General features: G+C 53.0%; 3 protein-coding genes across 4 annotated transcripts in view; 1 reads left to right on the forward strand and 2 right to left on the reverse strand.

Moving 5' to 3' along the window:
* LOC147645216 (uncharacterized) overlaps nucleotides 1–19,409 on the reverse strand; it is a 220,440-nt gene that overhangs the window by 57,650 nt on the left and 143,381 nt on the right. The gene's annotated exons all lie outside the window — the stretch shown is intronic.
* On the forward strand, nucleotides 1,952–2,884 carry LOC147645218 (olfactory receptor 14J1-like). Its single transcript, XM_086874864.1, has one exon. It carries the CDS (start codon nucleotides 1,952–1,954, stop codon nucleotides 2,882–2,884), a length of 933 nt encoding a protein of 310 aa, XP_086730990.1.
* On the reverse strand, nucleotides 11,587–15,882 carry LOC111922195 (maestro heat-like repeat-containing protein family member 7). Of its 2 annotated transcripts, none has more exons than XM_086874818.1 (11): nucleotides 15,611–15,882; nucleotides 15,278–15,419; nucleotides 14,841–14,905; nucleotides 14,393–14,722; nucleotides 14,060–14,208; nucleotides 13,655–13,802; nucleotides 13,256–13,446; nucleotides 13,036–13,173; nucleotides 12,653–12,767; nucleotides 12,343–12,480; nucleotides 11,587–11,748 (listed from the first exon to the last, which is right to left on the reverse strand). In XM_086874818.1, exons 2-11 carry the CDS (start codon nucleotides 15,393–15,395, stop codon nucleotides 11,713–11,715), a joined length of 1,428 nt encoding a protein of 475 aa, XP_086730944.1. In that variant the 5' UTR covers nucleotides 15,396–15,419; nucleotides 15,611–15,882; the 3' UTR covers nucleotides 11,587–11,712. The 2 variants fall into 2 exon arrangements, with proteins under 2 accessions (XP_086730944.1, XP_086730943.1); XM_086874817.1 differs by having other exon boundaries at nucleotides 15,278–15,484.

Below are 19,409 nucleotides of genomic sequence, written 5' to 3' on the forward strand. Positions count from 1 at the left end.
AGCTCCAGAGGACACTTCCCAAAAGAAGGTGAGCCTGGGATTGCTGTAAAGATCAGGAGCTTTCCTGAGACTTTGTTCAATTTCTCTCTTTAAGCAGGGTGGGAAAGTTGAGATGATAGCAAAAAGATTTTTGCTTTTTGTACTATATTTTTAGATTTGTAAACTACTATTATGTAATTATAAAATTTTAATTCTTAATTAACTCTATTAAACTATTATTCTATAGTATAGTATAGTATAGTATACTATACTATACTATACTACACTATACTATACTATACTATTATATTACATTTATATTATAATTAAGGACAACTATTATCCTTAATTAACTCTAATATGTTTCCTAACCTTTCTCTTAGATTTTAGAACAATAAACTGACCTTCTAAATACATTTATGAAATACTGTGTTGTCTTATCATCAGGGAGAGGAGCTACAAGAAGAGCATTTTTTTTTCTAACCAGAATGTGAGCAGTCATAACAAGAAGTGGGGCAAAGAAACCCTTGGACCGACTCCAATGGGTTGACTCAGGGGTGTGTAACTGGGGCAGCTGAATCTCCTATTGAATGTTTCTGTTAAATATCCTAATTAATCAACCTTAATAAATTGTTGAAATAAGGGGCCGGGTGTCTCACATCTCCACTGGGACACCCGGAAGTTTCCAATAAAGGTCTGGTTTTTACTTTACTGTTCTAAAACTGTTGCAAAAGGCTTTTTTTTTCCTCTCTCTTTTAATTATAGACAACAGGGGGATGAGAGAAGCAGAAGAGGAATTGTAATCCCAGAATCACAGAACATTCTGAGTTGAAAGGGACACACCAGGATCAGCAAAGTAATGTTGGAACATTTACAGAGATGCCAGAATTGTAAGTTTGGGTGCTCAGTCTCTCTGCTGGGAGGCTCCTAAACAGCCTAAATGCACTGCTCTGATATTGTCATTGGTATCTGGGGCTCTCAGGGAGGCTCTGGCATCTGCAGCAGCTGAGTCAGGCCCTGCCCTTGGGATTGCTGCCAGGCAGGTGTGTCCATGGGAATGGGGTGTCCCAGCTTCCCTGTGACCTGTGGGGCTGTGGGCAAAGCAGTCCATGGCAAAGGGGAATGAGCTGAGCCCCTCCCTGAGATCCCATCATGGGCACACCTGGGGATCTCCTTGCTGTGTCCTTCCAAGCTCTGAGCTGCCCTCCTGGCTGCAAATCTGTGCCAGAGCCTCTCAGAGTTCCCTGAATGTCCCACGGGGAAGGGCAGAGATGCCACAGCTGAGGAAATGCTGTTGGCTCTGCCAAGGGAGCCGTGAGTGTCCTTGGCAGAGGGGGGTGCTGAGACCTTGCCCAGAGACCTTTAGAGAGGGTGAGACATTCAGGGATCCCTCTGCTCTGGGCAGGGCCTGGTTTATGCCAGGGTGACACAGGAGTGTGATTGTGCTCTGATTCCAGCCAAAGGTGCAAACCCAGGGCACTTGGGAACAAGCCCATCCAGCCCCTCACCTTCCCTAAGACACAGGGAATCCTTTGCCTCTCACATCTCTCGGTGGCAAACTCTGAGTGCAGCAGAAATGCTGGGGATTTCTGACCTCAGAGAACCAGGAATGATGTGTGCGTAGGAAAATAATTCCTAAAACCAAATCCTGCCATACATTAGAAGTGTGGTGCAGATGGCAACAAGCCCTTCTGCATTAGAAGTGATTCCCCTGACAAATCCTGAATATCCAGCCTTGTCCCTTTCCTGCATGGCCACAAACCCAGGGCAGCAGGGCAGGGATGGCTCCTGGAGAGCCCCCAGGCACGGGCCTGGCTGCTCCTGGCACACTCAGACAGCACAGCTGGAGCTCAGTCAGGGACCTGGGTGAAGTTTTCCCAGAGCAGGAACAAGGGTTGGTGAGTCCCAGCCTCTCCTAATTTGTCACTGCTCTTTTTCTTCATGAACAGGTCCCCATGTGCAGCCACAGCAAATGTCCAACAGCAGCTCCATCAGCCACTTCCTCCTGCTGGCATTGGCAGACACGCGGCAGCTGCAGCTCCTGCACTTCTGCCTCTTCCTGGGCATCTCCCTGGCTGCCCTCCTGGGCAACGGCCTCATCATCAGCGCCGTAGCCTGCAGCCACCACCTGCACAGCCCCATGTTCTTCTTCCTGCTCAACCTGGCCCTCACTGACCTGGGCTCCATCTGCACCACTGTGCCCAAAGCCATGCACAATTCCCTCTGGGACACCAGACACATCTCCTACACAGGATGTGTTGCACAGGTTTTTCTGATTATCTTCTTCCTTGGATCAGAGCTTGCCCTGCTGACCATCATGTGCTACGACCGCTACGTGTCCATCTGCAAACCCCTGCACTACGGGACCCTCCTGGGCAGCAGAGCTTGTGCCCACATGGCAGCAGCTGCCTGGGCCAGTGGCTTTCTCTATTCATTGCTGCACACAGCCAGTACATTTTCCCTGCCCCTGTGCCAGGGCAATGCCCTGGGCCAGTTCTTCTGTGAAATCCCACACATCCTCAAGCTCTCCTGTTCACACGCAAACCTCAGGGAACTTGGGCTCATTGCAGTCAGTGTCTGTTTAGCACTTGGATGTTTTGTGTTCATTGTTTTCTCCTATGTGCAGATCTTTAGGGCTGTGCTGAGGATCCCCTCTGAGCAGGGACGGCACAAAGCCATTTCCACCTGCCTCCCTCACCTGGCTGTGGCCTCTCTGTTCATCAGCACTGCAGCATTTGCCTACCTGAAGCCTCCCTCCATCTCCTCCCCATCCCTGGATCTGGCAGTGTCAGTTCTGTACTCAGTGGTGCCTCCAGCCCTGAACCCCCTCATCTACAGCCTGAGGAACCAGGAGCTCAGGGCTGCTGTGTGGACACTGATGACTGGATCATTTCAGAAACATTAAACTGCTAGCCAATTCCTGCAAATAACTTGTAATAAAACTTATCTTTGATACTTCTTGGTGGTTTGTTTCATTTAGGAGGTTCTTTTACTTAGTTTTGTGTTTTAAAATTTTCTTCAATAAAATGTCATTGTTTGTGTCATTTCTCATTTTGTTTCTCTCCACCTTCCCTGAGGCCACAGACTGTGTCTATGAGGGGCTGTGCTCTTGGTGGCTTTCAATGAACGAAAGGATCTCCCAGCAAAGTTTTCTGCAGAGATGCCCCTTTTGTTCCCTTCTCTGCAGCTGCAGCAGCAGTGTCTGTGTGCAGAGCTGGGGGCAGATCAGTGCTGGCACAGCAGCTGTGCCCAGGAGCAGCAGCACTTGGTGTTGCCAGTGCTGCTCCCGTGCCACTGCCCCGCTGCCCTCCTGGCCCTGGTGTTGCTGCAGGGCCTGAGTGCTCTCGGGGCCGGGCACAGCCCTGGGGGTGGCAGTGCCGGGGCTGCAGCAGGGACAGGCCATGGGCACTGCTGGGGCAGCGCTGACGCCTCAGGGCAGGGCCTGGGGGCTCCAGGCTCCCTGCCCAGGCTCTCTCAAGAACACGGCCAGGCCAAAGCTCAGCACAGAAAACCCCCGTGAGCAGCCCCAGGCTGGCCGTGGGCAGGCTGGGGGCAAACAGCATGGCTGGGGCTCTGCAAGGTCTCTGGGGGAGACGGGAAGGAGCAGCAGAGCAGGGGCTGATCCATCCCCACTGCGCTGGACACCCCAGGGCAGCGTCCCAGAGCGTCCTCATGGAGCTGCCAACAACATCCCCCCTGTGCAGCCCTGGCCTCTCCCCCAGCTCAGAGAGGTGCCGCATCCTTGCAGGCACATGTCATGAATAAAATCTCTCAAGAAATCCACCCCGGATAAAATACTGTGTTTAGTTAGGTACAGTTAATGTTCTTATCCCATTTGTAAACCTTGTACCCCTTGTTTACTCTGATGGTTATTAGTAATGTTAATTACCTACCAGTTTCTGAAGTGTTTTAAAGGTTCTTATGAGACATTCCTGTACCCTTTCCCCTTACTTCCCTGCTACCTTGTAACAGAGCTGCTCCCATGGGGGCTAAATCCAACTAACAAAAGCAACCCATTAGAAAGTTATGCCACAGAAGAGGCAACTCCCATGGTCTCTGTGCCACACTAGAACAAAGAAACTCCCAGGAAGCTGTGTAACCGAGTAATATGCAAACTAAGGCATGCAGGACACCAAAACAATGAGCTAACAGAGGAATAAAAGGACAAGGAAACGTATTCGAGCAAGCTATGATGCAAGATCATCTCCCTGCATCAACTAAACCTGCTTAGAAACCATCTTCCTGCATCACCATGACCTAAGAGGACTGGAAAGGACTGACAGCCCTAGACAGCAAACCAGATCGACAGGTCCCTGGCTACTCTCATGAGGATGGAAGCCCCAGCTCTGCAGTGTGTGCTTCAAAGCTGAATTGTGTCTCCTCTTTGGAGCTGACAGTGTGGGAATGGCCGTGGTGCAAACAACCCCTCGGGCCCCACCACCCCAAGAGCTGAATCCTAATAAAGGCATCAAACAGGAGTCTTGTCTCCTGGCCAATTTTTTCAATTACCGTGTGCTGCACAGGCCGTGGCCGAGGGGGCCTGGACCCACCCGGAGCTCCTCCCGGAGCCCAGCGGACTCCAGCTCAGCGGGGGCTGGCAGCGGGGCACGGCTTAGGCTCGGCAAGGTGTGAGCAGCCGTGGTCCGGCCCAGCCTCAGCCGGGGTCCCGCAGCCTCCCGTCCCCACCCGGTCACTGCTGGGGCCAGCCCGGCCTCGCCAGGCCGAGCCTGTGCGATTCAGCCCTTCTGGGACACAGGGCCAGAAAGACTTCAGCCCTGAAGCAGCAGGCTTTGAGTTCAAGCCTTGGGAAGCACTTGCCAAAGGCTTGATGGCAATTCATGTGTTCATCAAGTCACCCCACTAAAAGTTATGTTTCTAGAATCTTCCCGTATCTCTCCCCTGATTGGTTGCAATTTGTCACAGTATTTTGCATCTTTCTAACCCCAGTCTGTGTCTGGACCCATGCCCTCAGACTGCGCCCTCACACCTCCCCTAGATATTGTTGTGTCTGCCCCTAGGCCTGGTCTCTGCACTTTGCTCCTGTGCTGCGCAGGCTTTATGGGCCTCATCCCTACTTGATTTTCCTATTCCAGTTGGTTTTGGGGACTCCAGCGAACCCGCTCCTTTAATTTCCTCCTCGGTTGCCCAGGTGTCAGGGGACCCTGAAGCTTTAAGGATTGTTGCGGCCACTGTCAGCACGACTGCAAGGGCCGCAGTGCAGCGGGGCCCGGCCCGACCGGCAGCCGGGTACCTCCTCAAAGGTGGAAGCAAGAGAGAGATTTCCCGGGCTTGCCTGTCTGCAAAATGTCAACCTCACCGAGGTGGATCCAGCTTTTTAAATGCTTTAATAGGTAGTCAGTTCCCACAGCTAGCCAGCTCTTGGATTTTGCTTGGCACAGGGGCAGCTCTCGCTTAGCAGCTCCTCTCAGTAAAATCATTTCCATGGGGGGCTTCTTCCCTGCTCACCAAATAGCAATTCATGCAAAAGCAGCACAAACTGTTCTTCCTGTCCTCCTATCTTTGCCAGAGAGTGCCTTTCAAAGGGATAATAATTGGGAGCGAGGGGGTTTACATTTTCCATTGCAAAGGAGCCTCCTGCCTCCCTTAGCAGGCCCCTGTCTTTCAAAGGAAGACACACACGGTCTCCTTTTGCACCTTCACTTGGCCCCAGCCACTCCTGATCATTTGAAGGGGCGGCTCAGAAGAAGGGGCTGCAATCCCCCAAGGCCTGGGCTGCTCCAGGCCGCTCCTGGTGCCTTGGGCTGTAGAAGGGGTGCCGGGGTGGCCTTTGTGACACAGGCGCGGGGTGCCGGGGTGCCCTTTGTGACACAGGCACGGCGTGCTGGGGTGGCCTTTGTGACACAGGCACAGGGTGCCGGGGTGGCCTTTGTGACACAGGCATGGGGTGCTGGGGTGGCCTTTGTGACACAGGCACAGGGTGCTGGGGTGGCCTTTGTGACACAGGCACAGGGTGCCGGGGGGCCTTTGTGACACAGGCACGGTGCGTCAGGGGCCGTGGTGACGCAGGACCTTGCGGTGCCCAAAGTCCATTGTGACATGGCAGAGCCTCGCCCCGGCTGGGGGGTATATAGAGGGCTTGTGGGGCCCGGGTCAGTCCCAGGACAGTGGCTGTGTCCAGGTACCTGTGTGTGCCAGAGGACTGCAGGCACGGAGGAGGAGAAGGCGAAGCCCAAGTCCCAGCCCCCCAGGCCCTGGCCCGGCTCACAGAGAGCCCAGGCCTTGAGGGAGCAGCAGGAGGAGGCTGAGAGGGCGAGCAGAGGGAGGAGAGGAGCCGAGAGAGGAGGGAGGTGGGAGAGGAGGAGGGAGGAGAAATGAACAAGTTCCAGCAAGGGACTCCAGGGGAAGCCTGCACTGAGCCACAGCTGTCCCCAGGAGAAGCCCAGAGCTGCCAGGAGCTCTCTGAGTGAGATGAAGGCCTTGAGCAAGAGCTGGTCCAAGTATGGGGGAGCTACTGGCATTTGCGGGACTGGGATGAGGGCAGGGAGCAAGAGCCCTCCCCAGTTGTCTCCGAGTGGGACGAGTGCAGGGAGCAGGAGCCGTGGCAGGCGGACAGCGATCACTGTCAGGAATTCTCAGATTGGGAAGAATCTCCTGAGCAGCAGCTGTCCCCAGGAGAAGGCACGAGCCACCAGGCACTCTTGGACTGGGAAGCTTGCCGCAAGCAAGAGCTGTGCCAGGATGGCCAGGAGGTGACTGGAGGCAAAGCAAAGAGAAAATCCTCCAGGTCCAGTTGGGATGATGACAGTGATGGAGAGCTGGCTCAGGACAGCAGGGAATACTGCGACATCCTGTGCAGCCAGCTCAAGGCCTGGCAGCGGGAGGACGATGACTGGGATGAGGTGAGCGTCCTGGAGCTGCACGAGGAAGGAGAAGAGGCCAGGCAGCAGAGACTGGCAGATTTAGCCCAAGAGGGAATCCTGCTGCCTGTCCCTCGAGAAGCTTGGGTGGAGAGCCAGGAGCCCGAGCTGTGCCCACAAGAGCAACTCTGTGCCGGGCCTGGCCCTCTGGCAGCCCAAGCCACGGTGGAAGATGTCTCTTCTCCTGGGCAGCCGCTTCCCCACAGGAAAGGCCGCTCGCTCTTGAGGCAGGCGCTGTGGGCGCTGCGGGGGCTGCGGGAGCTGCGGGGGCTGCGGGGGCTGCGGGGGCTGTGGGGGCTGTTCCGCTGCCCCTGCCTGGCGGCACAGCCACAGGATCAGCGCCCGCTGCCAGCAGCACCGGGCTGCAGATGGCGGCTGCCCCGCGGCCTGCCCGGCGCCCCGAGGGAGCCGCACGGGCTGCCCCGGCCTGCGCTGGCCCTGCGGGCCGAGTCGGCCCCAGCCGCTCTGCAGCACCCCCGGGGCAGCTCCCTGAGGGCACACGGCAGCCCAAAGCGGCCCCCGAAGGGAGACCCTCACTGCCGGGGCTCAGCGCCGCATCCCGGCCCATCGTCCGGCCGGGAAGGCACCTGGAAAGTCATCGGCTCCCAGCGGCAGCCTGGCACTGCCAGCGGCACCCCTGCACCGGGTCCCCGAGGGCCACAGCCACACGGCTCTTGGCCCTTTGCAGGGACACTGGCTCCAGCTCCTCCCTGCTGGACTCCAAGGCCATTTCCTCTCCTCCGGAAAGGACTCCATGCTGATCCTGGGGCACTTTGGCCATGAGGAATGGACACAGACAGGAGGTGTTGCTCCCAGGACACGACGGCGGCCTGCTGGACTGCAACACACACAATTCTAACAAAAGAAAAGAAAGTTGTGTTTAGGAAGTAGTAGTAGGAAAGAAAAAAACCCCAAACCCTGCCCCCCCCTCCCCCCCCACCCCAAACATAAGACCCTCCAGAAAACAAAAAATGATAAAGAATAAGAATAGGAATATTAGGAAGAAGAGGTAGAAGCTGAAGTAGATGAAGACATAGTAGTACTTAAAACATGGAAAATTAAGAATAAGAATAAAATGTTGGAGTCTGGAATACAGAGTGTGTGCCCTTGTTTCTGATACTTAGTTATAAGATCCAGGTATAAGTTCCCCCAGGCAGGGCAGGTCCCTGGGTGCTGCCCCTGGCCCAGATAGTTTTCAGATGGGAAAAACTATCAGAAGTAAGGTTTTAGAAGACAAAATGTCTTCCCTGCTGACAGCACCGTAAGGAATAGCTGCAGGGCAGAGTTTTAAAAACAGAGGTTCTCTTGACCTCTCTACAGCCTTGCATGGTGCTCAGCATGATAGATCTGGGGAAAAAATATTATAGTGGGTCAGACACATCACATTGCAACAGAGATGCAACAGCACCCCTGATTTTTCCATGGTTCTGGATGACAAGAACTAGGATACTGCATTTAATATGACTACAAGAAGGGTTTGGAAAGACAGAGTTCAGAAAAGAGCAACAAAATAATTAAGGGACTAGAGGGATTTACCTATGAGGAAGATTAAAAGAACTAAATCAATATGTCTAGTTTGGCTAAGTGATAACTAAGGAGAGGCATTTCAACCATCTACAGATGTTTGACTGACACACACACACCCTAGGGAAGGAAAGGAATTACTTAGCAGGAAACAAGCAGGTATATCAGGGAGCAATGGAATGAAATTAAGAAAGAGAAAACGGCGGAATTTAAGGCAAATCCTCCTGACAATGGGTTCTAATAGTCTGTAGATAACATACCAGCATATGTGCAACATATGGGAACAGTCTTGCATTGGTAAGGAGGGAGACTTAAGTGACTTGATGGGCCTTTCCAATCTCAAATATTTATGATTCTATAATTAAGCATTATTAAATTTAATGACGTGCCATTTTGTTTCCAGCAAGTTCTGACTGTTGCCTCAGGTCATAAGTGTGCAATTATTTCCTAACTAAAGGTCTTACTTTTTTACTCATGGATCCTTATGAAATTAACTAGGCTGGTCTGCTATTTTTTTATTTTTCTTAAATTGAATTTCTATTAATGCATTTTCTCTTATTTCCAAGCAGCAGCTCTCTCCCTCAGTTAACAACTCACAATTCCCTCTTTACGCAAGGCAAGCCTGCACACTTACAGCTTCGTGGCTCGGTGCCTGAACCTGCTCAGCCTCAGGCTGAATGCCTGCTGTGTTCAAGGGAGCTGCTGTTCCCAAGCCCAGATGAGCACAGGGGCTCTTCTTCCTCTGAGGATGAACTGCGTGCAACAAAGGGGAAAAAATAAAGTTACATGGTATATTCAGCTAAGAGCTGTTTACAGAGCTTTGAAAGCAGATCACGGCCAGATGAAAAGCTTCATGTCACCGCTCACCCCTGTGTCACAGCACCACTCAGCAAATGAAAACAGGTGTTTATGTGCTATTGCCCAAGCTCCTGGCCAGGATCACAGCTGGTGGGTAGCAAGTTTCCTCTATTTCTCTTTGGCAAACTCCTTGGTTTTGATGCACATGCTTGCTTGTGCCAAGATATACTCCAAAATATCCCCCCAAATGGGTACAAACCTAGGGAGTGATCAGGAGGTTGTGGTCTCATGTGAGCAGTCATTTTGGGGATCCAAATGGTTTGTTCTGCTCTGTCTCAGACAGTGTCTGCTGCCTGAGTGTGCTGCAGCTTTTGCTGATATTTTACCATTGCCCGTGTTACAAGCACAGTTCCTCAAGAAGGTTCATACAGCCTAATTCTTTATTACCTAATCTATTATTAGGTGAATTATTACCTAAATCTATCTTTTGTCCAGGAAAGAGTGAAAGGCCATCTGTGATGCCTGCTGCTTTTGTGATACTTTCTTTCGGTTTCCCCCAGTAGTGCAGCTGCAGACTGGGCACGCTGGATCATCAATATCTGACACTCACACTCCCTTCACTCTTGACTACTCGCTTCAAGCTCCTCTCTTATTATGTGTGCAGGACCCCAGCCTCAGCCAGGGCAGTAAATGGCAGCAGTTTCACATCAGGATGTGGTGACAGCAGTGCCTGCAAACACTCTGCTGTAGCACTGGCAGCGTGGGCTCCCTCCTGAAGGACGAGATGGATCTTCCCCAGCCCCGACAGACAGAGTCCCCTCTTTGCTACCTGCCCCTGATCCTGAGCCCAGAGATGCTGTCTGCCAGCACGTGTGAGAGCTGGTTCTCTGGGGAGATCAGAGGATGTGAGAGCCTGGCAATTTCATCCCAGAGAAGTAAATCCTCGGTGAAAGAGGCTGGCTGCTGGCATTACAATATTCTCAATGCTGATTACCAGAAATCTAGTTTCCAAATCTTTTCACTTTTAAGATACCACTGCAGCAATCAGGCTGAAGTGGGATAATTAAACGAAGCACTGTCTCCTCTCCCCTCCTCCCCCCATCACTCTGCAGCCCTGTCTGTCATTTCCCAGCACGGAATGGCTGAGATGTGGGAGGCTGATAGGAAAGCTCAGTATGTAAAATGCTGAGTGCATTTTACAGGAGGTGTGGCTTCAGCACAGCTTCCTCACTAGGAAAGAGCCACAAGGAGCCCTGGCTGCTCCTGTGGATGGTTTATCACTGAGCTGAGTCCAGTCAAAAGTCGGTGAAAAAGATGTAGGCAAAGAAAGAGAAGAAGGAATGAGAATATTTTCCCCTTTTCCCAAAGCAAGAACAGGCAAAATCTCGCTCTCCTTTTGAAACCCACAGGTTGTGAATCCAGTTTTGGCAGCTGTGATAAATGTCCTGAAGCATCCAAATACTTGGGGTATAAGGAAAGGATTACTGCTTGTCAGAAGTTGTCTATCTTTTGAATATTCTGCCCAAAGCAGCAAACAATTGAGTAACAACTTGGTACTGACAGCTCTTCATTAAGATACAGCAACCTCAGCCATTGCCTTAGTCCACAGTCTTCTCTCTGTCTCCACGGCTTAATAAAACAACTTTAAATGTTGCAGTTTTGGTCTTAAACCAAGAAGAGGAATTGTTCTTTCACATTGTCGTGGTTTTAAAGCAGTAACTAAAAAATTACTAGAAAACTTCCTTATTTCTTGCTGTGAGATATGGATTAGAGCAAGAGCAAAATAGGCTTAAAACTTAAAAGGAAATAAAGGAAGTTTATTAACAAAACTACAAGAATAAGAACACCAGAATAAACTTCCAGAAAACCCTTTTATCCCCCACTACCCAACCATTCCCTTGTTCACATGACAACATAGAGACAAAAAACTTTGGAACTTTGGTTTTTAAAACAGTCCCAATTCCTGCTAGAGTCTTTTCATCAGTCTTCGTAGAGAAACAGAAGCCTTCTTCTGCTAATCTACGGAGTTTCTCACAAGAAAACTATTTCTGTTATAGCTTTCTATTTCTCTGATGTCAGCTGCCTGGAAATCTGTCATCAGTTCACTCCTCCCATTTCACATCACTCTGAGGTGTGTTATGGGTCAAATGAGTCTAGGGATGTCATTTTTAAGGATGAGCTATTCAAAGGTAAAAGTTCTCTTCATCTGTCTCTGTGAGCCTCCCTGGAAACAGAAATTTTTCTCTTTGCCTCTCAAGGCTCCAAATCTTCAACTATTACTTCTCCCCTCTGTTCCAGCACTTCACTGTATCACAATTACTCCACCTTTTACTCAAAATCCACACTTTGAAACACTCTATTCCTTCCAATATGCTCTGAATTAAAGGAGCTCTTTTTCAGAACACTATTGTCCATCTCCATAGCTTTAATAGAAAAATATTTCAGCTTAATTATAGCATCTCTTTATTCTCTCTTCCTCATCTAAAACTTAACTCTTTTCGTCACTGTCTTTGAGGGTTTTATGATGTCTTCTTCATGTTATCTTTCTCTTTCTCCTCCTTCTCTCTCTCTGGAAAAAAGGAGTAATCTGTAAGTTTCATCCAAGTAGTAAAAGAGTTAAAGTCTTGGAAAGCTGCAGATGTTCATGGTGTCAGGTTTCAGTTCAGCAGCAGAAACTGCAAACCAAGCCAGGCTGGCTCCGTTTCCCCCCTCCCCACCCTCTGTGGCCTTGTCCAGCCTGGAGTGGGGTGGGGAAACCGAGACAGAGCCCTGTTACCTCATCAGAAGCCAGAAACCAAAGAGAACAAAAGAACCCTGGCTTTACATTTTAAGATAGTGTTCACAAGTTGATCTCACTTCTCAATGGTTAAAACCACCACCAATTCTCAGAAATGACCAATAATTGGTCAGAGGAAAAACTCCCATCAGCCTCTCACAGCTTCAACTTCCTCACAGCTCCCGAACACATCTTAAAAGTAAAGTCACCCCATGACGCACTGCAACTCCACCCTGCTGCTGCCAGGCCCAGAGGCCAAAGGCCTGTCCCAAAGCACTCAGGCAGGTGAGGCAGGAGAGCTGGGAGCAGCTGCCTGAGCTCCTGAAGCCCAGCCAGCCCAAGGGACTTCTTTGCCCAGCACAGCTTCAGCTGCTGCCCTGTCCTCACCATCGAAGGAAATTTGCTGAGCACCATGAGGCCTCTGAATGCCAGGCGACGCCTCTGCCTGCACTTGCTCTGCAGGTGCTTTGACATGATCTCCAGGACACTGTCACCACATTTACGCAAGTTCAGGCAATCCAGGACCTGAAAGGCACAGGGCAGTGACAGGGGAGCTGGCCGGCAGGAGCCTGGAATTGGGCAGGGCTGGGCCCAGGCAGCAGCACAGGGCACGGGCACCGTCCCAGGCAGCTGTGGCTATGCAAGGGGACAGGGCTGGCAGGCAGCTCAGCGAGGTAGTGCTGGCCATCGGGCTCACCTCCACAAAGAATGCCAGGAAGGGCAGATCCCAGGGTGGCTCCTCTCTGCTGAGCAGCCGGAGCAGGCGGAGTGCAATCCCAGAACACAAAGAGAGGGAGGCACCGTGCATCTCCCTGTCAGAGGGAAAAGGCACCAAGACCCTGAGTTGGAGGGGCAAGAGACCGGGACTGATTCACAGAGATCCGGTCTTTCCTCACCACACTGGAGGGGATGGGGGTGCTTTGGGGGGAGGCACCTTCTGGGCACCCTCAGCCAGCATTTTCCAGTCTGCTTGGCCATCCCTCAGTGACAAGGCCCTCTGTCGCAGAACCACAGGGACTGTGTGAGGCACCCCAAGCACAGGGCACAATTTCAGAGGCAGTGGGGAGAAGGGGGTCTCACCTGGCCAGCAGACCCACGGCATAGTGCTGGGTGTCAGCACAGAGCAGCGTGTCCCAGCCACACTTGCATCGCATTTCCATGACCACACTCTCACACCGCAGTCGGAAAAGCAGAGCCTTCATGGCCTGCACTGCAAACCTGTGTGCAGAGCAAAGCCCAGGTCACATTGGGTGCACTGGTGCTGGTCACAAAGGCATTGGAAGGACAGGAGGACTGGGACCTGTTGGGTTTTCTGGGAAGGCAGTATTCCTCCCGGCATGCTCTCCAGAAGCTGTCAACTTCCACTGGTGGCGTCTGCTGAGTGGTGATGACAACATGGAACAGCAGAGCCAGAAACAGGCGGGCGGAATAAAGGATCAACGCCTCGTGGCACTCAGGCGCTTGGATAATCAGCCAGAGCACCAGAGTTGCCTGCAAAAGAAGCACCCAAAGACAGCATTCAGTGCCGAGGTGTCCATGGGGCAGGGCCCGAGGGGAGACACAGGGGGAGCAGCAGGCCTGGTGCCCCCTGAGCCTGCCCCTAGCCCAGGTTTCAGCTCAGGAACTGAAGCAGGGAGAGGATGGAGAGCTGCTGGAGAAGCAGCGTCTGGGTGATCAAAGGCCAGCTCCAGGAACTCACAGCCAGAGCAAAAACATCCTTGTTGTCTCCATCAGAGGTGCAGATGCTGTGCAGAGGCCAATCCTCCATCACACAGAGCAGTGTTGGCAGCACTTTCTCTACTGTTGGTCCCGACGAGCCTATGGCTCTCCACATCATTTCAGCAGCTCTGTGGGATCAGAGCTCTGTGTCAGGGGTGTCTCAGTCACAGAGCCATGCCCTGTGTAGCTGTGGGGACCCAAGTGACAGAGCCCCAGTGCCCTGAGGGGCAGGGAGGGAGCATTGGCAGCAGCCTCAGGACACAGAGGGGCCCGAGGCTCCTGGACCTCTCTGCCTGTTGGGCAGAGCCCATTGGACAGGCTGTGCAGGGCCATGGGCCCTAAAGGCTGCTGAGCCCTGAGCTCTCAAGGCACGTGGGCCCCATACCTGTCACACGATGGGGCACAGTGCAGGAGGGTCAGCACCACATCAGCAGGGTGTTCTTCAGCCAGCCTTATAATGTCAATTTTCTGCCTGACATCCACAGTGACATGGGACACCAGACTCTGGTGAATGTTCCTTACAATAGCTGGCACCTGGAGGAGGCATGGGGAAGACTTGGAGTGCTGTCCAAGGCAGCAACTTCCCCAGCTTCCCCCAAGAAGTGCTTCCCTTCCCATCACACTGTGCTGGCCTCAAAGGCTGAGGGGCCCCTGTGGATGTGGCTGGAGGGGGCACACAATCCTGGGAGGCCTCCAGTTCTGGCCCCAGGCTGGGTACCTGCTGCTCAGAAGAAACACAGTTGTCCTTGAAATTGTCCCTTATGAGTTCCTGACTCAGAGCAGGAGTGGGTGTGATGCCAGCATCTGCAATGCCCTGAGTCTCTCCAGCATCATCATTTGGAATAGCCACATCCTCAGTTACTGCCATGTCAGAGTTTTCCCTCTCATCATTCACTGCAGTGTCAGAGTCTTCTGAGCACTCAGCTGAATCTGGGCTGACATCAGGCTCTGCCTGGAGCTCGGTCAGCCCGGAGTCAGGCTCAGCTGTGCCCTCAGTTCCTATGGGGCTGATCTTTCTATGCCGAATGCGCAGGAACTTGCGGAACCTCTGTGCAAGGAGAACAAAGGACAGGGGAGAGAGGCATGTTCCATGGAGTGCTCCAAGCTCCACTGCTGGGCTGAGCAGTGCCAGCAGGCCCAGCCCAGGTGGGGATGGCTGCAGGTACCTGCGCTGCTCTGTGGAAGCGGCCATGGGCAGGCTCCTGCTCTTGTGTCCTGTCCATGGCTGCATCTGGCAAAGAGCAGCCAGAGCTGAGGGGTTGCGGGAGAGGCCGGAGAACACAGCCCAGCCCTGCACTCCCCAGGCAGGGACAGCCCTGGGATGGCTCAGGGTATGGAGCACAGCCAGTGCCGGGGTCAGCCCCAATCCCTCTTGTGTCCTGTCCATGGGCATGTCCATAGCGGACGGGACGGGACGGGACGGGACGGGACGGGACGGGACGGGATGGGATGGGATGGGATGGGATGGGACGGGACGGGACGGGACGGGACGGGATGGGATGGGATGGGATGGGATGGGATGGGATGGGATGGGATGGGATGGGATGGGGCAGGGCCCAGCTGACTGCAGCCATCAGCCCTGTGGCCCAGTTCTGCCACTCACCATCCTGCAGTGGCTGGAACTGCTCCAGCTCTTCCGGCTGTTGTGCTGGGGCAGCTCCAGGTTCTTTCTTTCTTTTCCCCCTGAACACCTTGAACAGCCTGAGGAATCTGCCCGCCATGACACAATCTTGCCTTGAAGGCACCTTAAAGAGAGATGCCTTGGGAAATCTCTGAGTCAACAAGTTGTCCATTTGTGCCTTTTAGGCACCTGTGACAGAGAAGCCTCAGGAAGCCTACAGGACAGCAAGTCCTGCAGTCTGGTCTTGAGGGCTCCTGCCATAATGGCTGGAGACTCCTTGTAAATGATTGTGCTCACTAAGTCCCACAGTCTCACCTTGAGGGCAGAGGCCGGGAGAATGGGAGATGCCTCAGAAAAGCTCCAGGTTACAAGTCTCGCAGTCTGGCCTGGCAGACACCTGCAAAAGAAAAGCCTCGGGAAAGCCACGGGCCACCAAGGCCCGCAGTCTTGCCACGAGGTCACCTGTATGAGTAAAGACTTGGAAAAGCTCCGGGTCAGACACAAACGAGTGCGCTGTGCGGGGGCTCCTCACAGCACCGCTCTGCCGCGTCCTGTCCCGTCGCGTGCACTGGGCACTGTGGCGTTGCCCTGTCACCGCCAGCTCCTATGTCACCACATGTCACAAAGGGCTCTCTGACACCCTGTCCCTTTCCATCCCATGGTGACCATATGTCACAAAGGGCCCTTGCACACACTGCCACCTGCCCTTGGGCTGCCCCCATCCCCCCCAAAGTGGCCCAGGTTGGAAGGAATTCCTTGCCCAAAGTGTCTTAGACAGCCCAACAGGATCTTTAGGAACGCCTCAAACCATCAGCAAACGCTGCCCTGCTCTGCAGGCTCAGGGCAGCAGAAGGAGCCCCCAGGGCTGCTGACACAGCCACAGCAGGAAGGGCACGGGGCCTTGCACAGAATCTGTACAGGGGCCTGGCAGCACTGAAATCAGCAGGTCTGGTGGCAGAGTCCCCCACTGAGGCAGACCTGCCACCCCAGCCGAGCCCTGGCAGTGCTGGTGCCCTTCTCCTGCCCCAGAGACCTGTGCCCCTGGGGGGTTTCTGTGCCAGAGGGCAGCCAAAGCCCACGTGCATTGGGGGCTGGCCTCCTTCCTGCAGGGGCTGTTGGCAGGAGCTCCTGGAGCTACTGCTGGCAAAGCTTAGTATTGGTCAGATTAATTACATGTGGGAATTATATTCCCATTGATGTCATTCCCTGCAGCTATAAAACATCTTTGTGGGGAAGGCACAGAAGGATCTGGCATTTAAGAATCCTCAATTCATGAGAGCTTCCCCATTGCTCAACTCAAGAATTTCCTACAAGTTGCAGACTTCAACAATTAATTGGAATGGCCAGAGAATGTGAAAGAGTTGCAAGTTTGCTTCCCATCTCAAAGCAGCAAGTCCTTTGCCTTAACATCATCCATTGAGAGTCATTTTACAAAATAAAGCACTACACAGAGGCTAAAAAAAGGCCATTCTTTCGTTTGCAAACCTTTGCTTTTCTATGGAGGGATGATAATATCCTAATTCTCTGAAAAATTAAAGCTCTCAAGGAATGAAAGTTCACTCAGTATTACAAAAGTAGTCCAAACAATTGAGTAGATTGCAAAAAGGCTAATCCTCCCCCTGGTACAGATATCTAGGTGGCCAGTAAATTACAGCTCTCCCCTCTTCTTTTTTTGCATGAGAAGCAGGACCACTAACAGGAAAAGTCACAGATATTCCTTATGTCCTCCATAACCAAAGCTGAGCCAAACCATGGATGCTCCCGTCAAACTGACTCAAATTCCAGCCTAGACCTCTCACTTCCACACAACTCCTTCCCCAACACACCCACCAACACAAACAGCCCCAAAACACACTCACAGAACTCCTCAACACCCCAGCAGGACCCTCAACTGTTCCCATCCCACCACAGAGCTTTCCCACCCTCCAGCAGACCCCCTGGTTCCCTGCACATGCCATGGGATGGCACTCAGCAGGATCTGCCCCAAGGCCTTGCGCGGTAGCAAGCTCAGGCTGCCAGGCCACTGGTTCCTGGATCATCCTTCCCACTGACCCTTCCTGTGCACAGCTGTTACATTTACACATTTGAGCCAGCTTGGACTTCTCCCCCTAACCAGGATTGCTGGGAAAGGATCAAGAGCAGCCTGGCAAGCTCTTTCTCCAGCTCCCTCTTTACTCTTGGGGCAGGTAGAACATTCCACAGGAAAGCAACTGGTGCCACAAGGAGTGGGTGACATCAGGGGAGATCACTCAGGACTGCTAAATCCTGAGGGAACAGCGCTGGGTTTGACCTTTGGGTACCTGCACAAACGTCAAGTCAGCTGCCTTAGTTTCCAGGACAGCTCTGTGTTGGCCAGCATCCTGACATGGATGCAGGACTGCTGCGAGGCACTGCTGGGACCCAGCAGGACAGGACTGGCTGTCTTGTTTACATGTTGAAAATGAGTTAGATTGTATTTAGCTAGAAATTTAGTGATCCCTGAATTTGATAAGGAGCTGGGCCATTACAAGCTAAGAAATTTTTTTCTTATTCTATATTTTAGCTATTTTTTAGCATTTAATTTTATCTCAATACAGCAAAGTAGAGGCACTTCTTTTGCTTTGGATTCTTTAGGGAATTGTTTCCCATCTGGAAGAAAGACTCTGTGAAGGGAGTGGTTGTCCAGGGGCAAAATACAGGTCATGAAGAAACAAGACGTGGCTGAGACCTCTTACATCCCACACTAAGGAGTCAGCCAAGGGAAAGGAGCATTTGGGAGTCATGCCTGGGGGAGGAGGGACAGGTGGTGGGGTTGTGGCTGTCTCTTAGCTGGGGGACACGGCTCAAAGGGCAAATAGTTGAGGTTTTGGCGTTGGACTGCTGCTGCCCCGAGGAACCACTGCTATTGCACAACTTTTCCATCACTGTGTCTGTTTACTGTGGGTGAGCCTCTGCTCACAAGTGTAGCCATGTAACTGGGTCCTTTCAATACCCGATCACTCTGGGAGGGATCCTCACCATGTGCTTGGGTGCTCAGGGGAAAACCAGGACCCCAACCCCCTTTGAAAGGGAGCATCTCATGGCTGCTTGTGGGAGCCCAGCAGCTGCTGCTGTTGCCAGGGCATTACACAGGTGACAGCCAGGGGACACCCAAAACAATCCCCCCCCCCCCTCCACCTTCTTTCTCCTTCCAGGCCTGCCCAGCCCCTGCTGTTTCTGCTGCTGATCCCGATTTTTATTCCACTTTTAGCTCCACATCTCTGGGTCTGCCCAGCCCCATGCTGCTCCTGCCACAGCTTCGGGCTCATTGCTAAACTCTTTGCCACCCCAGGCCTGCACTCCTCTGCTGTTCCAGCCCGGCCCCTCGAGGCTCCTGCTATCGTCCATTTCACCAACTTTATATCGCCACACATTCAGGTGCCAAAATGAGTGCAGTGGGTCGACCCTGGCTGGGTGCCAGGTGCCCACTCTGTCGCTCTGTCACTCTCTTTCCCACTGGGACAGGGAAGAGGATAAGACGGAGAACGGCCAGCGGGGTGAGATAAAGCACTTTTATTACAGTAAAATAAAGAAATAAGCAGAGATCTGTGTCTGCGTGGGCTGAAGAGTTCCCGCCCCGTGGCTGAGGGGACCGGCGGGGCGGGGCCGCCCGCGCCTGGGCGGGAAACGCCCCCTGCGGCCGGGAGCGGCGGCGGCGGCGGCGGCTGCGCAGTGGGGACGCGCCCGCCCCTCCCGGGTCCCTCAGGGAGCGCCCACGTCCCCTTAGCAGCCCTCGGGTACCTTCAGGGACCGGCGTGTCTGCTCAGCCACACGCGGCATGCCCGTGTCCCCCTCAAGTCATGCCCACGTTCCCTCAGTGACTCCGATGTACCCTGAGAGACTCGACAGACATCCACCTCTGCACAGTGACCCCCATGTCACCTCAGTGGGATCCTGAGCACCTGCCACCCTCAGTGACCCTCATGGCCCCAGAGTGGCATGCAGGGCACCTTCATGCCTTTCAGAGACCTTCATGACACCTCAGCAACACACGGGGCATCCGCCTTCCCTCAGTGATGCATGAGGCACTTACGTCAGGAAAATTAACCCACAAACACCAGAGGTTTATATCCAAAAAGAAGACACAGGAGTCTTG

The sequence above is a fragment of the Cyanistes caeruleus genome, unplaced genomic scaffold (genome assembly GCF_971803275.1).
Source record: "Cyanistes caeruleus unplaced genomic scaffold, bCyaCae1.hap1.1 HAP1_SUPER_30, whole genome shotgun sequence".
Taxonomy (NCBI): Eukaryota; Metazoa; Chordata; class Aves; order Passeriformes; family Paridae; genus Cyanistes; species Cyanistes caeruleus.

Excerpts from the sequence above, each read along its gene's own strand:
- LOC147645218 (XM_086874864.1), top strand. The coding sequence starts at position 1,952 with ATGTCCAACAGCAGCTCCATCAGCCACTTCCTCCTGCTGGCATTGGCA.
- LOC111922195 (XM_086874817.1), bottom strand. The coding sequence starts at position 15,467 with ATGGACAACTTGTTGACTCAGAGATTTCCCAAGGCATCTCTCTTTAAG. Across the intron at positions 14,209-14,392 it reads GTGTTTCTTCTGAGCAGCAG|GTGCCAGCTATTGTAAGGAA; the intron begins GTACCCAGCCTG and ends TGCCTCCTCCAG. Across the intron at positions 11,749-12,342 it reads TCAGCAAATTTCCTTCGATG|AGAGAGAGAAGGAGGAGAAA; the intron begins GTGAGGACAGGG and ends CCTTTTTTCCAG.